This window comes from Tachypleus tridentatus, chromosome 7 (genome assembly GCF_004210375.1).
Source record: "Tachypleus tridentatus isolate NWPU-2018 chromosome 7, ASM421037v1, whole genome shotgun sequence".
NCBI lineage: Eukaryota > Metazoa > Arthropoda > Merostomata > Xiphosura > Limulidae > Tachypleus > Tachypleus tridentatus.
The window spans coordinates 10,576,297-10,601,588 of NC_134831.1; the positions used below are offsets into that span (position 1 = coordinate 10,576,297).

The 25,292-nt window shown below is 32.9% G+C and overlaps 1 protein-coding gene across 6 annotated transcripts in view; it reads left to right on the top strand.

Moving 5' to 3' along the window:
• Nucleotides 1-6,528: 6,528 nt before the first annotated feature.
• Nucleotides 6,529-25,292, top strand: part of LOC143257914 (uncharacterized) — a 45,722-nt gene continuing 26,958 nt past the window's right edge. For 2 of the 6 annotated variants that reach the window (XM_076516957.1, XM_076516960.1), the window contains exons 1-2: nt 6,685-6,863; nt 12,980-14,380. In XM_076516957.1, the coding sequence (XP_076373072.1) occupies nt 14,296-14,380 (85 nt within the window). In that variant the 5' untranslated portion in view covers nt 6,685-6,863; nt 12,980-14,295. The other 4 variants (XM_076516958.1, XM_076516959.1, XM_076516962.1 and 1 more) reach the window with 4 other exon arrangements.

The following is a 25,292-nucleotide window of genomic DNA, read 5'->3' on the forward strand; positions in this document are numbered from 1 at the left end:
GCTGTCTTCAGCTGTTTACATCGGACCGTTTTCACTCCTGTATTTGTATATTCGTGTGTACGCATGTGTGAATCCACCGGCTTTTTTTCTGTGTGTAGACAGACAAGGACCTTCTGTAACTTAAATCTTGAGAATGTATTGGAGAATGGGATAACTATATTATTATAGTTTTATTCTAATATTATTGCGTAAATGGAATTATCATCTTTAAGTATCTCAGAAGGAAGTGTTTGGTAAAAGGACAGCTGAGTATAAGTGTACCACAGATGTTTAGAAACAATTCATCACTCAACGATTTGTTTTGGTCTATTGACTACGTTTTGGTGTAATGATGGATGACGTTTTTGTCCAGAACTTTCTACACAAATATCTAGAGACTATTTATGTCGCCTAACTTCTTGACACACACTGCTGGAACCTACATATATCATCTTTTCTTCTTTCAGCTAGACGTCCAAATGTCTCGTGAGATTTTCACAAAATTTGGCATATTCACTCACACACGTGCCTTAATAATACTGTTGTCACTCTACGTGTTTACCAGAGTGTGACACATTACTAAGGAATCACCCTAATTCATCGCTAGATAGCACTGTTGTCTCTACATATGTCCAACAGAACAATGCATATTATTAACATTATTGTAGAATCGCCGTGGATCGCCGCTACATAGCACTATTGTTTTTTTGAGTGTTTTACAAGCTGTTTTCACATTAAGGTGCAGGTCAAGGTCACCGCACATTATATTTACGGTAATAGTTTCTTGGTAAGAACAAGATAAGGTTCTGAAGTACAAGAACAGACAAAGATATACCATTTAATTAATTACCCATGTCATCTAACTAGAGGAACACCGGTCTTTTAGTACAGTTAGTTAGTTATCCATGTTATGTATAATATTATTTAAACGATTTAAATTAACATTGAAAGGAAATTCTAAGAACATAAATAGATCGAGACGTGTTTTAGTAAAAACAGTCGTCTTAACTAGAGGTTGAGCTAAGAGTTTAAGTTCATTCAAGGGAAATTTTGTAATATGATTTATACTTTGAAAACGTTTGCAGATCTCTTATCTGTGTTTAGTTTCTTCTTAGGTTACTCCGGGGGTCTCAACAGAACGTTTAACGAGTACAAGCAGTAGATCTTTTATCTCTGTTTAGTTTCTTTATATTTAGTTAATATAAAGGTCCGCTGATAAATCCTTCTGAAATTCTACAAAAGATAAAAAAATCAAAAATATTTTCAATAAAATAAGGTATTTACAGAACAAAGGATAGCTTTAATAATACATGCATCTTCGAAAGTTATAAACAGTAGTTCAGACTAGCAACATTACAGTTGTAAAGAGTAAGTAAGACTAGTAACATTACAGTTACAAACAGTAAGACTAGTAATATTACAGTTGGAAACGTTAAATAAGACTAGTAACATTACAGTTAGAAACAGTTTAATGTTACTAGACTTACTGTAATGTTACTAGTCTTACTTTCTCTTTATAACGGTAATGTTAACAGTCTTACTTACTGTTTGTAACTGTAATGTTACTAGTCTTACTTTCTCTTTATAACGGTAATGTTAACAGTCTTACTTACTGTTTGTAACTGTAATGTTACTAGTGTTATTTACTGTTTCTAACTGTAATGTTACTAGACTTACTGTTTGTAACTTTAATGTAAGGCCTCAGTAAGTAAGACTGTCAACATTACCGTTATAAAGAGAAATTAAGACTAGTAACATTACAGTTATAAACAGTAAATAAGACTAGTAACATTACAGTTATAAACAATAGATAAGACTAGTAACATTACAGCTACAAACAGTAACACTAGTAACATTACAGTTACAAACAGTAGGTAACACTAGTAACATTACAGTTACAAACAGTAGGTAAGACTGATTAATCTAACGATAGTATTTGTGTAGCTTTAGTCCCATGTCTTGATTTTTGTTTCTTTTTCGCCTCACGTATATATATACATATATATATATTTCTTTTTTCAGACAGAAAATTTGGGTGCACGTGTTTGAAAGTTATTACAATTTTACTGAAAGTGAAGTACTTTGAGCAGAAACGGATCATGCTGTTGTTGCCGAGCGCCATGTGTGACCGAGTAGAACAGTTTAGCCGTGTACCCTGCACAACCACGTTATCCTGCAATGTCCTTTTCCTTGTCTGTGAGATCTTAATTCGATAAAAGCGTAAGATTTTCACAATTTAAAAAAAAAAAAGATTCATTTGTGTAACGCATTTTGTTGTTTAGTACAATATACAGTAATTCTCTGTTATCATAGTTGCTGTGTTTTGGATCTGTTTAGGAGAGAGAACCAGTGTATATTGTGTTGTAGTAGGGAACTATGTTTTTTGTTTCCACGCTTGTCTAATACTTCTAACAGAAAATAGTGCACTGAAGAATGGTATACTGGCGTGAGGTTACGTGTTGAAACTGAAGTCGTGATTAGTCGTTGTTAGTTAAATGACAGTGAGGGTATTTCGTATGTCTAATAGCAAAGTTATTTATGAGCATAATGAAATGGTTTTATTTTGGAGAATATATCACATATTTGATACAATGATGAAAAATAAAACGTGCTGTGTTCCTTAAAATAATCCACTTCATTATGTTTATGTATCGTTGTTTGTCAAGTTAATATTGTATTAGCATAATGTGCTTCCATACATACAGATGTAAGTTAAATCCATTTTGACTACGAGAGGGCGCACCACTAAAACCAATATATAAATTTCAACCATTTACGTTCTTAAAAGACACGTATTCAGTTCTCAATATCACAAAGTAAAGAAAATTAGTAAAATTACAAAAATAAAATTCATGTGAAATTCTGTTTGAAATATACATTAGACGTGAATTTTCTGTAATAGAATAATAAAAGTCGTTAAAATATGTTTTTAATTTACAACCCGCCCCTCAGTGGCACAACTTTAAGTCCGTAAATGTACACGCCACAAAATGGGTTTCGATACCTGTGGTGGGTAAAGCAGAGATAGCCAAACAAATAAACATACAACCGGTTGGAACTTATAACCATGCCAAAGATAATCAAACAAACACATCTACAACCAGTTCGAACTTATAACCATGCCTCATTGTGAAAGACAGTCATATTAGAAATGTCATTCCTTTGAATGTATTACATTAAAGTATTTAATACAAAAAAGTTCTTACACGGATGGACGTCGTTCATGATAAGCCTGTTGTGAAGTACCAAATAATCTTCTAACAACTAAAGTCGGCAAGGCGTAGTAAAGCGTAAGATTTCGTGACTAGCAAGACACGCTTGAATCCCTTCGATACTGTAAAATATCCTTCTCCACAGCACCCGTACACTATAGTTGTGTTAGAAGAGTGTTATTTAATATTTTAGTGTGGATGGTTGGTGTTACTGATAGGTTGATGCCAGTAGTAACTTTGCTAAAAATAGAAAATGGAAATGAAACAATTTAAGATAGATGTCGACATTGTTTACGAACTGTGAATGTATGAAACATTCGATGTAACTTCATACAACAGGGTGTCACGTGTTTCTAAGTTGTTATTACTGCAATTTGACGTCTTACCTGAAGTAAGAATCACGAAGTCTTAAACATGGGTTGTTAGATCATTTCTACGTGTCGTCACCTTGTATGTTTGTGTGTAATTAAGTGATAAGTCGACTCCAGAGCTTTGCACATACACAGTACTTTATAAAGTTAATAGCAAAATATTGATATGTTTATTAAATCTTTGCTTGCACATATAAATGTTTTTGTTATGAATCAACGAGTATATATGAATATTTCTGTAGAACACTGTGACACTGTTACACTGACAATAAAAAAATCAATTTTTTATATGTATCCTATCCTTGACAAATTTTGCTACAAATCGCTAATTACATACCATAACCGGTAATTCTATAGAAAACGATTTTAACCTTCACATATTTTAATCGATAATTCTGTAAGAGTCGACTATAACATTCACGTATTTTAACCAGTGATTCTGTAGGAGATGAGGATAAACTTCTACGAAACGAAAGCCAAATGTTCCAGGCCCAGCATGGCCAGGTGGTTAGGGTCACGGGTTCGAATCCATGTCATACCAAACATGCTCGTCCTTTCAGTCGTGGGGGCCTTATAATATGACGGTCATTCCTACTATTCGTTGGTAAAAGAGTAGCCCAAGAGTTGGCAGTGAGTGGTGATGACTAGCTGCCTTCTCTCTAGTCTTACACTGCTAAATTAGAGACGGCTAGCGCAGATAGCCCTCGTGTAGCTTTGCGCGAAATTCAAAACAAACCAAATGCCAAATGTTGAGAAGTTTTCTCGGGGCTTGATAGTTTAAAAAGTGACTAGTAGAGTCTGGTTAAAGAACGTCTTGTGACACCCAGTCTCAACTGGTATAGGCCCACTTGTAACCCATCCAGGAACACAACTGCATAACATGAGAGCCCTCACCGATCCCAACACTCGTGTCGCAATATTACAAAAATATATCTGGACATTAAAAAGGATACCATGGAGGGTTAGACTATTGATATTAGAAAGGTACGTGTTTCACAATTCTACCAGTAGCATTTGAATAAAAAATATAAAGAATTATATTAGTTCTAAGTCGGTTACTAAAACACGTTAACGTTACTGTAATACAAACACCATATCCTTTTTGTCGTTAGTTCTTCAAGATTTTATATAGGTGTTATTGTAACTTTATTGCTATCTGCACTTCAGTGAGAATGATAGGTTAATATATTTTATTATATCAACTGTAAGTTGCCCTAAATATTTATAGATTTGGACAGTGACTTCAGGCAACAGATGTTTTTTAACGTGCCCAGACTTTGAATTCTCAATTCATGGTTCGAGATCCGTTCTCCATAAATGTACTGAACACTTTAGGGCTATGGTTGCATTACAAGAGTGACAGTCCAATCCAACTGATTGAGCAAACAAGAGTAGCCAGAGATGTGGCGGTGGGTGCTGGCTTGCCTGTCGTATATCACTTTTAAACTAGGGACGACTATGCACAAGTGCAGCTGTTTGCTAGTTTCTACAAACAAAGAAATGATTGATTTTTAATAGTTTTATTGCAACAGTACAAAAACAAACTGTGGTAGAGTTTCAGCTCATGCGTAAAATAGAAGTAAATGTCGTTCTTTTCTTTTTTAACTAAGCAGGAGTTTCTTTTTGTTTTTTTAAGTTAATATGTCACGCGCAGAAGCTTTTCCCCTCTGGTTGTGGCACGAAATGGAATTTTGTATTAGTCAACCAATGTGAAAAGTGACAGTTGCTAGAAAGGAAGTACTAAAGATTTATGTGTCTTGTTACTGTGTCATAAAAGTTTGTTTGGAAACTCGACATGAGCGATATAACTTACTTCTTGCTCCTACAATGTGAAAATCAATAAACTACAAGAAAAACCTGGATCCCCTCTGCTGGAGATTTGGTTAATGTGTGTAATTTCAACATAATAATGTGTGCTAGTTTTATTTCGCGAATGTTTATTTTTTATCAAAATCGAGAAATGAAAAGCTTAAATTTTACATATTTCCATAACGTATTTTTACTTTTTGTTTTAAGCATGCCATGATTTACACCAACAGTTTCAAGTTAGCACCAGTAAGCTGTAACTTTATTTTCTATCACCCGTTCATTCTCTGTTAACATAACGTCAGCAGAGGGTGACTACTCCTGGTGGTGATTGGTGATTCACCATTTTCCGGTTCCTGGTGGTTTGTTGACGTTCATTCACCAACTTGCGATTTCTGGTAGTTTGTTGAGAAAAATCACACTGAGCTAAAAATGACAAAATTTTGTTTAGTTTGTTTGTTTTGAATTTCGCACAAAGGTACTCGAGGGCTGTCTGCGCTAGCCGTCCCTAATTTAGTTGTGTAAGACGAGAGGGAAGGTAGCTAGTTATCACCACCCACCGCCAACTCTTGAGCTACTAAGGAATAGCGGGATTGACCGTAACATTATGGCTGAATGGGCTAGCATGTTTGGCGCGATGGGGATCCGAAACCGCGACCCTCAGATTACGAGTCGAACGTCTTAACTCATTTGACCATGCTGAGCAGTTTTGTTAAGAACTCGAACTACAGCAGGTTTTAACGTTAACCACTATCTGTCTTTAATAACAAGTTCTATGTACTGTCGAGATGCGAATCAGCTACAACGTGAGATCTGAAGTTAAACAGAAATATTTATTGAAAGTTTTACATCAGGTTTGTAGTATTAAGGTTGTGACATTACACTTAGTAATAATATTTACGAGTCACAGTTAATGAAGATCTCGACAACTTTTTGAACTTTATTTTTAAATTGACCGAAAGCACACATTCTTTTGACCACAAAAATATCAGAAATAAAAAATAACGAGCAGCGAATTTTATAAATTTAAACATATGTTCATTATTGTTTTAACCTTTTCGAGAATAAGCAATCAGATGGTTTTAGTTACTTACAGTGTGAGAGGTAAGTGAACGTTATTCTTGTACGCTTTATCATAAATGAATGACTGAGCAAAAAATAACGATTATTTACGACAACATAAAACATCATTATGGCTGCACGAGAGATCTGGTCTAATAGCGACAAACAACAGTTGACTTGTGATGATCCTATAAGAACTGGTTAAAGTTTGTAGTACTGTAGTTGCGTTACTTCGGCTCCACAGGTGTGTGATTTCTCATTAATGTGTCAAGACGTGCTAACTTCGATATGTTGTACTCACGTCCGAAAATAAGAAAAGTTGTTAAAACAGTTACCAATGTCTGACGCGTTGAATAGAGTGAAAATGTTTTGGTCTGTTGTCACGTTCTTTCATTTTAGCTTCAAAATCTCGAAACCCGATACTTTTATTACGGTACGAACTGCGGAATTCGTTTATGTTGTGTAAGAGACGACAATAAAACTGAGGGACACCTTTTTACATGAGTAAGATATAGATTTTAGAATGACTGATTAACAACTTTTAATATGAGTAAAATATAGATTTTAGACTCACAGTTGTACATCTTTTACCATGAGTAAGACTGACTGATAAACAACTTTTAATATGAGTAAGATATAGCTTTTAGACTGACTGATTAAAAACTTTCAATAGGAGTAACATTATGGTTTTATGACTAACTGATTTACAAGTTTTAATATAAGTAAGATATACCTTTTAGACTCACTGATGTACAACTTTTAATAAGAGTAAGATACCGATTTTAGACTGAGTGATTATTAACTTATATGAGTAAGATGTAGTTTTTAGACTAACTGATTAACAAGTTTTGTTATAAGTAAGATACAACTTTTAAACTGACTGATTAACAACTTTTAACCTTAGTTAGGTATAGCTTTTTGTCTGAGTGATGAACAACTTTTAACGTAAGTTATAGCTTTTAGACTAACTGATTAACAACTTATAATACGAGTAAGATATAACTTTTAGACTGAGTGATTAACAACTTTTAATATTAGTAAGGTGTAGCTTTTAGTTTGACTGATGAGCAACTTGTAACATGAGTAAGATGTAGCTTTTAGACTGACTGATTATCAACTTATATGAGTAAGATATAGCTTTTACACCAAGTCATTAACAAATTTTAACACGAGTAAGAAAAAGCTCTTACACTGACTGCTAGCTTTTTTGACTGATTAACAACTTTTAACATAAGATATAGTAAGATAAGATATAGCTTTTAGACTGACTGATTAACAACTTTTAATATAAGTAAGATATAGCTTTTAGACTGACTGATTAACAACTTTTAATATAAGTAAGATATAGCTTTTACACTGACTGATTAACAACTTTTAATATAAGTAAGATATAGCTTTTACACTGACTGATTAACAACTTTTAATATAAGTAAGATATAGCTTTTACACTGACTGATTAACAACTTTTAATATAAGTAAGTAAGATATAGCTTTTACACTGACTGATTAACAACTTTAATATAATAGCTTTTACACTGACTGATTAACAACTTTTAATATAAGTAAGATATAGCTTTTACACTGACTGATTAACAACTTTTAATATAAGTAAGATATAGCTTTTACACTGACTGATTAACAACTTTTAATATAAGTAAGATATAGCTTTTACACTGACTGATTAACAACTTTTAATATAAGTAAGATAGAGCTTTTAGACTGACTGATTAACAACTTTTAATATAAGTAAGATATAGCTTTTAGACTGACTGATTAACAACTTTTTACTTGAGTAAGATACAACTTTTAGATTGACCAATTAATAACTTTTAACATGATTCACATGTAACTTTTAGACTGACTGATAAACAAGTTTTAATATGAGTTAGATATAGCTTTTAGACAAACTCATGAACAACTTTTAACACGAGTAAGGCGTAGCTTTTACACTAACTGTTGAACAATGTTTAGAATGAGTAAGATATAGATTTTAGACTAATTCGTGAACAACTTTTAACCCGAGTAAGACATAGGTTTTATACTGGCTGATGAACGAGGTTTAATATCAATAAGATATAGCTTTTAGACTAACTAATGAAGAAATTTTAACATGATTCAAATATAGCTCTTAGACTTACTGATGAAGAACTTTTAATATGAGTAAGATATGCCTTTTCGACTTACTGATGTACAACTTTTAACATGGATAAGACTGACTGATGAACAACGTTTAACATGAGTAAGGTATAGATTTTAGATTGACTGATTAACAACTTTAATATGAGGAAGATATAGGTTTTATTCTAACTGATGAAGAATTTTTATCACGATTCACATACAGCTTTTAGAATTACTGATGAAGAACTTTTTACATGAACACGAATAAGATATAGCTTTTAGACCGACTAATGAAGAACTTTTAACACGATTAAGATAAAGCTTTTTATGGTTACTGATGAAGAACGTTTTGTATGAGTGAGATGTAGGTTTTAGACTAGCTGGAGGATAACTTTTATGATGAGTATTTTTGTTTTTGTTTTTTATTTTGAATATCACGCAAAGCTACTCGAGGGCTATTGCGCTAGCCATCCCAAATTTTGCAGTGTAAGACTAGAAGGAAGGCAGCTAGTCATCACCACCCACCGTCAACTCTTGGGCTACTCTTTTACCAACGAATAGTATGATTGAATGTAACATTAGAACGCCCCCACGGCTGAAAGGGCGAGCATGTTTGGCGCGACGGGGATGCGAACCCACGATCCTCAGATTATGAGTTACACGCCTTAACACACCTGGCCATACCGGGCCCATATGATGAGTATGATATGCCTCACTGATGTACGACTTTTAACATGAGTAACACTGAGTGATAAACAACTTTTAATAGGAATACGATACAGATCTTAGACTAAGTGATGAACAGCTTTTAATCGGAATAAGATATAGATTTTAGACTAATTGATGAGCAACTTGTAACATGAGTAAGATATAACTTTTAGACTGACTGACTAACAACTTTATATATGAGTAAGATGTAACTTTCAGACTGAGCTATTAACAACGTTTAATATGAGTAAGCTAGAGCTCTTTGATTGATTAACATATTTTAATATCATTAAAATATAGCTGGTTTGGATATTACATTATTTTTTCTGGTCTGGATATTACATTAGTTTTGTTTCTGGTGTGCATATAACATTGTTAGTTTTGTTTCTGGTGTGGATATTACTTTATCAGTTTTTATTCTGGTGTGATATTACATTGTTAGTTTTGTTTCTGGTGTGGATAATATATTATTAGTTTTGTTACTGGTGTGGATATCACATTGTTAATTTTATTACTTGTGTGGATATTAATTTATTATTTTTCTTCTTCTGTGCAGATTACATTATTACTGTTTTTCTGGTATGGATACTATATTGTTAGTTTTTTTGTGGTGTATATATTACATTATTAGTTTTATTTCTAGTGTAGATATTACATTATTAGGTTTCTTTCTCATGTGGATATTATATTATTAGTTTTACTCTGGTGTGCTTATTACATTATTAGTTAAATTTCTGGTGTGGATATTACATTGTAAGATTTTCTTCTGGTGTGGTTATTACATTATTAGTTTTGTGTCTGGTGTAGATATTACATTATTAGTTTTTTCTGGTTTGCTTATTACATTATTATTTATTTTTCTGGTATGGATATTACATTGTTAGTTTTGTTTCTTGTGTGGTTATTATATTATTATTTTTTCTCTGATGTGGGTAGTATATTATCAGTTTTTCTTCTAGTGTGGATATTACATTGTTAGTTTTGTTTTGTTTCTCTTTTTGATATGACATTATTAGTTTTATGTCTGAAGTGCATATTACATTGTTAGTTTTTTCCTGCTCTAGATATTACAGTGTTAGTTTTGTTTCTCGTGTAGATATTACATTATTATTTTTATTACTTGTGTAGATATTCTGTGCACAATATTAGATAACATAGTGTTTTTCTGGTGTGGATATTACATTGTCAGTTTTCTCCCGGTGTGGATATTACATTATTAATTTTGTTTCTAATTTGGATATTACATTATTAGGTTTGTTCTTAATGTGGATATTACATTCTTATATATGTTTCTTGTATGGATATTAAATTGTTAGTTTTGTTTCTAGTGTGCTTTTTACATTATTAGTTTTTCTTGTGTGCATTTTTTTTTTTCTTGTGCAGATATTACATTATTAATTTTTCTCTTGTGTGGATATTACATTGTTAGTTTTGTTTCTGTTGTGGATGTTACTTTATAAAGTTTTGTTTCTGGTATAGATATTACATTATTAGTTTTCTTTCAGGTGTGCATTTTACATTGCTAGTTTGTTTGTGGTGTGGATATTACATTTTTAGTTTTGTCTCTGGAGTGGATATTACATTATTAGTTTTTCTGGTGTGAATATTACATTATTAGATTTTTTTTTGTTGTGGATATTACATTATTAGTTTTTTCTGGTGTGATATTAGATTGTTAGTTTTTTTTCTGGTGTGGATATTATATTATTAGTTTTGTTACTGGTGTGGATATTACATTGTTAGTTTTTCTGGTGTGATATTACATTGTTAGTTTTGTTTCTGGTGTGAATCATATATTATTAGTTTTGTTTATGGTGTATATATTAAATTATTTATTTTTTCTGGTGTGGATATTAAATTATTTATTTTTTCTGGTGTGGATATTATATTTTTAGTTTCTTTCTGGTGTGCATATTACATTATTCATTTTTTCTATTGTGTGGATATTAAATTGTTTTGTTTGTGGTGTGAATATTACATTATTAATTATGTTTCTTGTATGGATATTACATTGGTAGTTTTTTTCTGCTGTGGATATTACATTGGTAGTTTTTTTCTGCTGTGGATATTACATTGTTAGTTTTGTTTCTAATGTGCTTATTACATTATTAGTTTTATTCTGGTTTGCATATTACATTATGACTTTTTTGGTGTGGATATTACAATGTTAGTTTTGTTTCTGGTGCAGGTAACACATTGTTAGTTTTGTTTCTGGTGTGGATATTACATTATTAATTTTTCTGGTGTGCTTATTACATTATTAGTTATGTTTCTGGTGTGGATATTACATTATTAATTTTTCTGGTGTGCTTATTACATTATTAATTATGTTTCTGATGTGGATATTACATTATTAGTTTCATTTCAGGTGTGCATATTACATTGCTAGTTTGTTTGTGGTGTGGATATTACATTGTTAGTTTTGTCTCTGGAGTGAATATTACATTATTAGTTTTTTCTGGTATGAATATTACATTATTAGTTTTGTTTGGTTGTGGATATTACATTATTAGTTTTTTCTGGTGTGATATTAGATTGTTACTGTTTTTCTGGCATGGATATTATATTATTAGTTTTTGTTTTGTTACTGGTATGGATATTCCCTCTTTTTTTCTTCTGGTGTGGATATTACATTATTAGTTTTTTTCTGGTGTGATATTACATTGTTAGTTTTGTTTCTGGTGTGAATCACATATTGTTAGTTTTGTTTATGATGTATATATTAAATTATTCATTTTTTTCTGTTGTGGATATCATATTATTAGTTTCTTTCTGGTGTGAATATTACATTATTAGTTTTATTTCTCTTGTGTGGATATTAGATTGTTCGTTTTGTTTCTGGTGTGGATATTACTTTATTAGTTTTGTTTCTAATATAGATATTACTTTATTAGTTTTATTCTGGTTTGCATATTATATTATGACTTTTTTTTGGTGTAGATATTACAATGTTAGTTTTGTTTCTGGTGTTGATATTACATTATTATTTTTATTACTTGTGTGGATGTTACATTATTAGTTTTGTGTCTGGTGTAGATTTACATTTCATTTTTTCTGGTTTGGATATTACATTGTTAGTTTTGTTTCTGGTGTGGATTCTACATTATTAGGTTTGTTTCTGGTGTGGATATTACATTGTTAGGTTTGTTTCTGGTATATATATTACATTATTAGTTTTGTTTCTGGTGTGGATATTACATTGTTAGGTTTGTTTCTGGTATATATATATATTACATTGTTAATTTTGTTTGTGGTGTTGGTATTACGTTTTTAGTTTTATTTCTAGTGTTAATATTTTACTGTTACACGTTTTGTACATCATAATATAGAACACATCGTAATCCTCTAGAATATTTTATATCAGAAACAAAACGTTCATTAATATTTTGTAAACTGTACGATGCACCAGCTTTTAATAATATACTGAGTTCGTTCGGCTTTAATCTTTAACGAAACGTTTACATAATGATAAAATGATTTTTTTCCAAAAAATCATTAATCATTACAAAATACAGTAGAATTTTCCAGTCGTTATAGAAATTAGTAAATTATTTCAATGAAAATAATATTTAATTACAGAGATGAACAACAACTCTTACAAAGTTTTCTTCTATCACTCATAATACTGAAGCTTTTATTTCTCACAAGCGTCCTCTATTGACAGACACCAGAAATTATCAATGTCTGAAAAATTCCTGACAATCTATTTTAAACTACTTCTAGGTGCCGTCGTAACCATTCCTGCAGTTAAGGCCCAGCCTCCTCTCGCTCGTGTAGTTAGTAAAGGTAGGCACACCACACCGTCCGGTTTCATTTGCCCTATGCTACTTTGACAGCACTGTTGTCAGTGCGAGGCTTGACCTATCTTATTTTTTGTCACTCACCGTCTCTCGTGAATGGTTATTTTATGTTAAACATTCGAAGATCCATCTTATTTTCTTCGTTAAGAAGGACAAACGAATGCCGAACTTTTGATAATCTGACAATATCAACCTCATCTTTTTACGTCTCGCTGTCTTCTATCCTAAACGCATCCGACGTCTTCCAATAACCATTTTTCCAGATTCTATACAATAGTGACGAGCGTCTTGTGAGAGAAACTATTTTTTGTGTGTAAAATCAACATTTTAATTTGTAAAAAACACTCTCTCCTCCCCCTAATCTCACTAATTCGTCGTAGGACTTTATATTATAGACAGTAGAAACAATAAAAAAATCTTTCCACTCGTACACAGCAGTATTCCGGAGAAGCCAGCTGTTGTTGCAACACAGCTTAGCTTGAACTTTTGAAATAAAGCTTTCCGTTCCGCTATTTCACCTGGAGTCCACAGAAGCTATTATTTGTTGTCCATCCAGTGAATTGACGGAAAGTCCACAAAAGCTATTAGCTGTTCTCCATCTCACAAGTTGACAGGAAATCCACAAAAGCTATTAGCTGTTCTTCATCTCACGAGTTGACTGGAAGTCCACAAAAGCTATTAGCTCTTGTCCATCTCACGAGTTGATGAGAAGTCCACAAAAGATATTAACTGTTGTTTTTCTTACGAGTTGACGGGAAGTCCATAAAAGATATTAGCTCTTGTCCATCCAGTGAATTGACGGAAAGTCCACAAAAGCTATTAGCTGTTCTCCATCTCACAAGTTGACAGGAAATCCACAAAAGCTATTAGCTGTTCTTCATCTCATGAGTTGACAGGAACCCTGCAAAAGGTATTAGCTGTTCTTCATCTCACGAGTTGACTGGAAGTCCACAAAAGCTATTAGCTCTTGTCCATCTCACGAGTTGATGAGAAGTCCACAAAAGATATTAACTGTTGTTCTTCTTACAAGTTGACGGGAAGTCCATAAAAGATATTAGCTGTTGTCCATCTCACGAGTTGACGGGAAATCCACAAAAGCTATTAGCTGTTATTCGTTTCTGTAAAGAGAGGGTTCTGAATAAAGTTCTTAAATTAACGAGCTTTCTGTTGATCTTCCCTGCTAATAACAAAATGTTACGTTCTGAGAAATTCTTCTGCCTTTGTTGATGGCCGTTACTCATGGCAGCCATGTTAGTATGTCAAACCTCCACCATCGAGAGTGAGGAAGGAGGTACAATTAACTGCGAACACTGTCAGGCCCAAGGTAAGCAAGTTTATAGATTCAAATAGTCTGTATAATATAAGACTAATTAGTGAGCATTGTAGGCCTAACTAGTAAGTATTATAGATGTAAATAGTCTGTATGATATAAACCTAACCAGTAAGTATTACAGACCTAACTGGTGAGTGTTATAGACCTCAGAAATAAATATTATAGACCTAACTGGTAAGTAATATAGATCTAGCTAATAAGTATTATAGACATATATAATAACTATTAGAGACCTAACTAGTATTAATGACCTAACTAATAAGTATTATAGACATAAATAGTGAGTATTATAGACATAAATAACAAGTATTATAGTCCTAACTAGTTAGTATTATAGACCTATCTAATAAGTATTATAGACATAAACAGTAACTATTATCGACCTAATTAGTGACTATTAGAGACCTAAATAATAATTATTACAGACCTAAGCAGTAAGTACAATACACTTAAACAGTGGTATTGTACATTATAGGAATTTTTCGTCTCATTCTCAATATATTGAGTTCACTACTCTTGCTCTTGAACTGTTTTTTGAAACAGTCACGTCCGGTTAATTAAAAAATTGTCGTTAATTTGAAGTTTATTTTTATGTATAGGCTAGTGAAGAACAAAAATTTAATAAATCCCTTTTTACTAAAGCGATACCTCACTCTGTTCGCGATGTTTTTGTGACATATCTTCAATCTGCTAGGCATAACTTATTGACATAACTCCACTGTGTTAGTGATATAACCTTATTCTGATAGTCATATGTTTGTGATACAACCCTCTGTACTAGTCACTTAATAACTGTAAAGAAAATTAAAGTAACATAGCTGTACGTGTCATTACAGTGACTACACATCTAACTGTACATGAATCATGAAAAACGTCTTGCTAGTCTATCTTCATATTTAGAAAAAGGTTTCATTCAGAAACCAGGTCTATGCGTGAGTCTGAATTAGATCTGGGTTAAACTTTTTATTAACCTATAGAATCGATTTTATTCTCTACATAACGAAAGAACCCATGAATGGTTGATATATTACGAGAGAACCCATTGGTGATAGATAACGAAAAAAATCCATGAACAGTTAATATATAACGAGAGAACCCACGAAAGGTCGATAAATAGCAAAAAAACCCATGAACGGTTGATAGATGACCAGAGAACACATGAAGCGCCAACAGATGATAACGAGAGAAAATTTGGGAACAGTTAATGGTTCTTATGAGGTTATACTTGTGTATAACTCTAATCAAAATGTTTCCATTGTGTTTGAAAATTTTATCCACAAGAAAATCTGCAAATTGTGGAACTAAAGGAAATTGTTAAAGTTATATTTGAAAGGAACATAGGATTACCGTCGCAGTTAATACAGTAAAAGTTGACTTCCGTTGTACAAAAGCTAAAAACGTATAACCTATTTTACCAGAAAATATAACGATTCAGAAGTTAAGTTAATTTTAGGTGAAATATTTAAAAACGGCTACCAACATGAAACGATATAAAAGTGTCATCTATATACCTCTGGTCTGAAATCAGGACAGGAGTTGTCATGGTGACATGAGGAAACTATTGGCCAAGCTTGGTTCAAGAGAGAAAACCATGTAGACATCATCCACTCTGTCACATACATTACCATAATTAAAGGCTAGAGAATATAAGTTACTGGTACCTCACCTACACTGTCACTCAGTAGTTGTCAAAGGAAGAAAACATAGGACAAAACACATGAGTTAACCTTTGGGACCATATTTACATGCCTTAAACTCTTCACTAAAGAAATATTCCAACTGTTAAAGTTTCCCCGTGCTCTAATTAATCAACAGATGTCGTTACAACTAGAACTGTTTCAGTTAGTATACTGACAAACAGCTTCCAGTGAGTGTTTTATGTATTACAAGTTGCCATTAATGTATTAGTGTTGTGTTTTAAATTGTTATTGTTTTATTTATAAATGTGTTATTCTTCATTTCATAATAATGTTTTTATTGGTCATTAAAATTTTTTCATGGTTTATAATATTTTGGTTGGTTGCTTTAATTTGTTTCCTAGTTTATACTGTTTTGATTTGTTGCTTTAATTCGCTTCCTAGTTTATCTTGTTTTAATTGGTTGCTTAATATTTACGTGTTTATTACACAGCTCATCTTAAATTTCTTAGTTTTGTATTTTTCTTCCTAACCACCGTTTTTGTCTTTATTCACTCAAAGATTTTTTTTTTGTTGGTAGTTTCTGACATATCCGTAAATAATAAAACAACTTTCACACACTTTGTTCCATGAGACTATTTAAGGCCCAGATTGTTAAAACAAGTTTCGGTTGGTGTGTTATACGAATTATGCTGAGAAATGCAAAACCGAAAAAAAAAGAGGTGCTGTAAACCGAGTAAAACACTTTTTGTTACCGTTTCTTTCCTTTTTTCGCCGTTATAAGGTGACGGTCAATCCCATTATTTGTTGGTAAAAGAGTAGCCCAAGAGTTGGCGGTGGGTGATGATGACTAGCTGCCTTCCCTCTAGTCTTACACTGCTAAATTAGAAACGGCTAGCGCAGATAGCTTTCAAGTAGCTTTGCGTGAAATTAGAAAAACAAAAAAATCCTTTTTTTGCTGATTTATGTAGGTGAAATGGTTGTGTTAGCGATTAAATTCATCCATAACTCGCTTCAGAGAGCATATGATATAATACCAGAGAAATGCACGACTGTCGTCCATTAACTAACATATCTGAAGATCTTCGAAGCTGTACGTGTTCAGTAAATGACTCAGATTCATATAATGTTCATATTCCAACTTGCAATAGCAAACTTTCTCAGACAGGAAGTCACTTCTTCGTGCTGGCTGCGGTTTATGACGTCACGCCCCCTAGCGGGAGCCGATAAATGCTCAAATAAACAAACGCTGCTGTATAAATAACTATATAGTTCCTTGAGACAGTTCTAACTAGGAGGTCATGCTTACACCAGTTCGTTTTATTGTTAACATGGCAACAAAGTGTTGATTACTACCAACCAAAAACGACTTTGCTTAATTGTTAACATGACAACAGAATGTTGATTACTACCAACCAATAACGTACTTTATTTAATTGTTAACATGCCAACAAAGTGTTGGTTACTACCAGTCAGTAATGTACTTTATTTAATTATTAACATCATAACAAAATGTTGATTGTACAACAGTTCCGTTTTGAAATGCTAACTTCAAATTGAGTTAAGGTACTTGACGTTGTATGATGATGGTTGACGATGTATGATGATAGTTGACGGTGTTTGATGATACTTGACGCTGTATTATAATACTTGACAATGTATGATGATAGTTAACGATGTATGATGTTGGCTAATGATGTATTATGATGACCAAACTTTATTTATATGATATTGTTTTCTTTAATATTGTGAAACCATGTGTCTTGGTTTTTGTTTCTTTATTGGTTTATACGTTGTCATCATTGTCAGCTTTGTGTTGTCTGGTTATAATTGTGTTTATTTTCTATATCACGGATTACACTTATTTTTGTTTTATAATAAACCATTTCAGATGTTTCAAAAATGGTAATATTTTGACATTAACTTTTGTTGTTGCTGTTGGCCTTTGCACTTGTTCCGTTACTAACCTTGATCTTTGAGTATTCTATTAGCTATACAAGACAATGTCACAGTGTAAAGTGCCGTGGGGTCTACACAGACACCAGAGCTTAGCAAAAGTCAAACGCCAGCTGCATATACTGTTTGACAAGCACACCATGTTCATTTTCACCACCATCAAATTGACTGAGCGTAACGGCCAAGCCCTTGTTGTCCACCATAAACTTAACTATTATTTTTAATGTGGACATTTTAAGTTGAAAAAAATATCATTTTTCACTGCGGGAGAAGTTTTTGTTTGTTTTTTGTTTTTTTTTCACGTGGCCTGCTTGTAAATGTATATACAGACGTCCCTAAAACGGCGGTTTGTTCCTGAATAGTGTAAGGTTTGGTATTCAAAACAAGCCGACACGTTCCTTTAATGATTCACTATATCCTTAGCTCCAATTATTTCTGTGTTTGCTTATCTTTGCTCTCAACATTTACAAGAGTGCTGGTCTTTTTTATTTTTTATGGGCGGATGTTGACCTAACTGTAAGACGTCGAGTCCATCGCGTTAGCACGTGCTTGCCACAAGATATCAGAAAAACTTCAACGTATTTTAACTTACCTATTCTGTAGAAGTAAAATTTGAGGAACTTTTAAGAATTTTTTCAGTTTGTTTCTGGTTACTTTTTTCCGGAAGGTATGCAGTTTCAAATTAGTCTAGCAGGAAAAATCCGTTTGTTTAAAGTTTCTATCTTACTCGCAAAAGCAACCAGCACAGTGATCATTATTAACGTAACAAAGTTGTAACTGTGTGTTTTTCTTATAGCAAAGCCACATCGGGCTATCTGCTGACAAAGTTGTAAAAAGACATGTTATTTCAGCTTCAGACAATAACTGTGATGATGACAATTTCTACGTTCAATAAATTTTGAAACATTCAACGATGAGCTAGTTGTGCTCTGTCCATTACGAGTATCAAACAAAACTTTGAGGGGCTTGAAATAATCAATAACGTTCGAATTGTAACACAGGTAAGGCAACAATGTTTAACTGTCAGTAAGGCTCAGAATATAGAACAAATAAAGCAACAATGTTTAATTGTCAGTAAAATTCAGAATATAGAACAAATAAAGCAACAATATTTAACTGTCAGTAAAGTTCAGAATATAGAACAAGTAAAGCAACAATGTTTAACTGTCAGTAAAGTTCAGAATATAGAACAAATAAAGCAACAATATTTAACTGTCAGTAAAGTTCAGAATATAGAACAAGTAAAGCAACAATGTTTAACTGTCAGTAAAGTTCAGAATATAGAACAAGTAAAGCAACAATATTTAACTGTCAGTAAAGTTCAGAATATAGAACAAGTAAAGCAACAATATTTAATTGTCAGTAAAGTTCAGAATATAGAACAAATAAAGCAACAATATTTAACTGTCAGTAAAGTTCAGAATATAGAACAAATAAACCAACAATATTTAACTGTCAGTAAAGTTCAGAATATAGAACAAATAAAGCAACAATATTTAACTGTCAGTAAAGTTCAGAATATAGAACAAATAAACCAACAATATTTAACTGTCAGTAAAGTTCAGAATATAGAACAAATAAAGCAACAATATTTAACTGTCAGTAAAGTTCAGAATATAGAACAAATAAAGCAACAATATTTAACTGTCAGTAAAGTTCAGAATATAGAACAAATAAAGCAACAATATTTAACTGTCAGTAAAGTTCAGAATATAGAACAAATAAAGCAACAATATTTAACTGTCAGTAAAGTTCAGAATATAGAACAAGTAAAGCAACAATGTTTAACTGTCAGTAAAGTTCAGAATATAGAACAAATAAAGCAACAATATTTAACTGTCAGAGATGATAGGACGTAAACAAAATTTACACACTGGGATACTACAGAGATGATAGGACGTAAACAAAATTTAGACACTGGCATACTACAGAGATGATAGGACGTAAACAAAATTTACACACTGGGATACTACAGAGATGATAGGACGTAAACAAAATTTATACACTGGGATACTACAGAGCTGATAGGACGTAAACAAAATTTATACACTGGGATACTACAGAGGTGACAGGACGTAAACAAAATTAATACACTGGAATGCTTCAAAGATGATAGATAGGACGTAAACAAAACTGATACACTGGAACACTATAGAGATGATAGGACGTAAATTAATGAAAGAGGAATGTTTTTTAGGGTTATGTTGCACATAAATCTGGCGTGTAATGCATGAGAACTGCTGTTCATATAGAGCCGCTATGGTGTTTGATGATAGTAGCTAATATGTTACAGAGAAACTATTAACACTTAGGGAGTTATAAGAATCGTGTAAGTAAAGTCAGAAAACGGTAATGTGTACTTTTATAAGAGTGCGTGTCTTATTTCAAATAACTTTGGTTTTAGTTTTGGAACGAAATATGACGAGAGTGTGTGTGTGTGTGTTTCTTATAGCAAAGCCACACAGGGCTATCTGCTCAGCCCACCGAGGGGAATCGAACTCCTGATTTTAGCGTTGTAAATCCGGAGACATACCGCTGTACTAGCGGTGGGCAACGAGAGTGACGCAGGCGCTCCAAGTCGCAGCACGTGGTTCAGTTACATTTCTGTTTTCAGGTCATTGTTTATCATCAGTTGTGTAGTAGATTGTATAAATGTCATATTCGTGCACTATAGGACAATAAAATATGAATAACTAAAGAGATTTGACCTTTATCCTATAATGTATAACTTGTGTGTTGTTGCGTCACAAATGTTCAGGTACGCTAATTACACCCTCTTTCTTCCCTTTCACACTGATCAGTTTGTCCTAAAATACCTAAACGTTGTATTATCCATATTTATATTACGTCTGTTCTACCTTAATCAAATTTAATGTGTCACAATTTTAATACCTGAATCAAATACCATTTGTGTGTCTGTATGTCACAATATCTACACTTGAGTGAGACCTCATGTGTATTGTATTGTTTATAATTGAATCAGGTATCACATATGTGTCACATAATGGACGATGCTGACAACGTGTAAAAAAGGAACAGCCTTCGAATCTACGACGTAATCCCTGCCCCTCGGATTTATATTAAACTTTGTATACCAAACATCGTCCGTTATAGACAGAAACCTAAACCAAACACGACAAATGTTGCAATAGATCTCATTAAATGCAATTAGAGTTCCAACATAGAAAACAGGGGATTTCATTACTTTATTCTTTCTGTGGTGAGAAACAAAACAATCTCACAACTCAATTTGATATGGACCCCAACCTGTCTTAAACGGTATTAAAACAGGTATTAAATGTAGGCTTATGAGACCTTTATTGGAGATATTTGAACGTATAGGTGAGCTGCTTCAATCTCGTATCTGTGTGGTATTACTCATTGAAGATTTATTAATGTTTAACTTCTTTGTACAGGTACAACAGTAACTCTTCCAGGTATAGATCGAACAAACACTAAACAAATTTCAAAAATTGTCCCCAATGATGTTGGATCATTGGTCAACTTAAGGGACTCAGTTATTCGCGATGGACAGAGGACAGGTAGCATGTTGTGTAGCTTTGCACTAATAAAACAATACATCACATGTATATTATAAACAATGTTTCAAGTGAAAAAATAATCCTAGTATAAACACGATAAAAGACAACTTTGTAAGAGAGTTAATTCTATTACAAGTTGAAGAAAAATAATACATTTAAGTTGTTTAGAATTAAGCACAAAGCTACACAATGGACAATCTGTGTTCTGCCCACAACGGGTATCGATACATGGTTTGTAACGATGTGAGTTCTGCGGGGCAGTAACACAAATAAAGCACGCACGTTCAGCTAATGTTAGGAATTGTGATTGTACTCTTGTATCATAGCTGCTTATAGTACTTGAAATCTTATACGTTCGTCTGATGATGCATTAGAATTTTCTTTTGGCTTTAGATAGTCACTTGTAATGGTTTCTGTTAACACTTTGTAATTAAGACATTCAAGCCGTCTTGTTATTGCCAGGTTTGTAGGCCACATTCTTTAAACTAGGTGCCTCTGATTAACCCGCGTAGTTTACAATATATCTTACAATGGCTATAGTGGAACCTGTGTAGTTTACATGATATCTTTTATTGGCTAGCATGATACATGTGTAGTTTACATATCTTATACTAACTAGTATGATACATAGATACTTTACATATATTTTATTGGCTAGTATGATACATATATACTTTACATGATATCTTTTATTGGCTAGTATAATACATGTATAGTTTACATATCTTATACTGGTTAGTATAATAACTGTATAGTTTACATATCTTACACTGGTTAGTATGATATATGTATAGTTTACATATGTTACACTGGTTAGTATGATACATGTATAGTTTACATTTCTTACACTAGTTAGTATGTAAATTCTACCTTTTCTTGACCTTGAATAACTTTGTTTTCAATAGACAACATTAACTTTCTTTCATTTCTTACATCTTTACTTCACAAGATACGATTTATAGGTTGCAGAGTTGTGTTAGGGCTGTTCACCGAGATGATAAAGTAAATATTTTAAAATATTTTTTTCGTTTTTATTTGTTTGATTTTAATTTCGCGTAAAGCTACTCGAGGGCTGTCTGCGCTAACCGTCCTTAATTTAGCAGTGCAAGACTTGAGAGAAGATAGCTAGTCATAACTACCCACCGCCAACTCTTGGGCTACTCTTTTACCAACGAATAGTGGGACTGACTGTCACAATATAACGTCCCCACGGCTGAAAGACCAAGCATGTTTGGTGTGACGGGGATTTGGGTCTTACAGTTATAGCGCCCTCATAGGTGAAAGAACGAAACTCATTCAGTAATAAGTCTAACTTTGGACTTTTCGATGCACTGAAATTCGTTAACTGTTAAGAATAATTATTTAAACTTTGCAGTTACGAGCTTTCTGAATCGGTAAACTTTCTGGTGAATATTTTTTAACCTTGAACCGTGGTATACCTGATTGTCTCTAAAACTATATTTGATTTTTTGCTCTCTAAAATAGATGTGTGTTGTTGTTTTTTAAAAATAGGTTCACGTGTTCTATGCGAACATGTACGTTTCGCTAATTTTGCAGTTTTACCTCTGTATGTATTCTAGTGTCGGTCTTTTTTGAAATCGTATACGAAGTTGAAAAAAGAAAAAAAATCATTAACCTCGACACCAAAGCTCGACAGAACATACCAACTTACTTCCTCGTAAACGTTATTTTATTGTTCCAACAGTAATCTAGATTACTGTGTTATCATTTTGCCCTTAATGACTTTAAAGTAATGATGTTTAAGTGTGGTAACAATGTCCTCAGAGAAGACATGCGTTTAGGTAGGTTGTGATAGAATAGTTTTAATCGACCCGAATACACACGTAGACAAGTAAACTCTTTGTAGTTCAAGTGTGTTGGGTTTTAATTAAAATATCGGGAGAGACAGTGAGTGATTTTCTTGCCATCCATCGCTCAGTTAAATTTGTCACTTGCCATTAGTATCCAAAGGCTTGTTGCCAGAACATGTAGACACGTGGCTAGAAGCATAGGCAACCGCAAGGGTCATATAGCAACACCTACGGCTACATGGGCGTAACTTCAGTGCACTAAATGCGTTTTTTTTTTCATTTTTATAGCTTATTCTGTAACTTAAGTTACAGTTTCAACAGTTGATACACTAAATCCACGTTGTTTCTTTTCCTTTCAGAGCTAATTCTATAACTTAAGTTATGGTTTAGACAGTTAATACACCAAATTCATGCTTTTCCTTCTTTTATAGCTAATTATATAACTTAAGTTACGGTTTCAACAGTTGGTAAATTAAATTCACGTTTTTTTCTTCCCCTTTCAGAGGTAATTATATAACTTAAGTTATGGTTTCACCATAAGATACCCTATATTAAGGTTGTTTCTCTTTCTTGTAGAGCTAATTCTATAGTAAGTCGTGTTCTGTTTAATTTCTGTCTCACTAATCAGTAAATGAGATCTGAGGCGCAGGGAGACGGGAAAGTTTAATTAGTTCCAGCATCTGTTTGCTTAGAATAATATCATACTCAAATCTAGCTCTCTTTTTACTGCGTAGAAATATAGAATACCTGAGAATGTTAAGAATTCAAATAAAATTCTGCTGGAAGCTATTAGTATGTAATAAGTTTTTGAAAAAGCTAATTTTTAATGTAATAATTTTGGTTACTTGTACATATTCTAAAATAATATGTAATATGAACTGTAAGTTACATGTTCGAGTGCTACTTTGGCCCTATCTGTTGGTAGTATAGACAATATCATCGTGTATCTATAGAAGAGAAGTGTGATAATTCTGTCTATTGTACGTTCCTGTAACTACTTCGCATGGTGTGTATGGATCTTTACTAAAACTGTTATGGAGGGTCATTAGTTCCATGCGTTCGTACGTACAATTTCTCAGTTTTGCATTTTACTGTTTTTTGTGAACATTCTCGTGTTTCGTGTATTTTACCACTATTTCGCCCTCTCTTAATAGACCTTCACATTTAGCATGAAGGTTTGATGGGCCCATGGAGACATAGATACAAGTTTTTAGTTTTTGACTTTTGCGGTTTTTATGGACATTTATTTTATTTTATTTTTAACAATTAAATATAAGGGAAGCAGCTTTTCATGTTCTAAGATAATCTTTCATTAATTATGAATTTACATAACTTCCGTCCAGGGGACGGGTACTCCAGCTACTTGTTAAAAAGCTTGACCTAAATGTTTATAAACACGTTTTGTAAATAAATACCAATTTTGACAAACTGGTCATTCAGTTGTTTTTGGCTCGCCACGGCCAGGTGGATAAGACATTCGACTCATAATCCGAGGGTCGCGGGTTCGAATATCCGTCACACTAAACATGCTCACCCTTTCAGCCGTGGGTGCGTTATTATGTGATGATCAATCCCACTACTCTTTGGTGAAAGAGTAGCCCAAGAGTTGGCGGTGGGTGGTGATGACTAGCTGCCTGTTCTCTAGTCTTACATTGCTAAATTAGGGACGGCTAGCGCAGATAGCTCTTGTGTACCTTTGCGCGAAATTTAAACCAAAACCATTTGTTTTTACTTTTCAAATTTCCAAATAATGACCTATTTACATCTGTCTGTTTTAATTATTTTTTAAAACAAAGTTCGTGTTTATTAAATACCAAACGACTAATCATTCCAAAATGTTTTATAAAAATGCCCAATATTTCGCCATGGTGGTTTCGTTACGGGCTCAGTTAGTATTACAACTGATTCTTTAGGATATAGAATAGTTCGAAACCTAAGGTAAAATATATTGTTACGA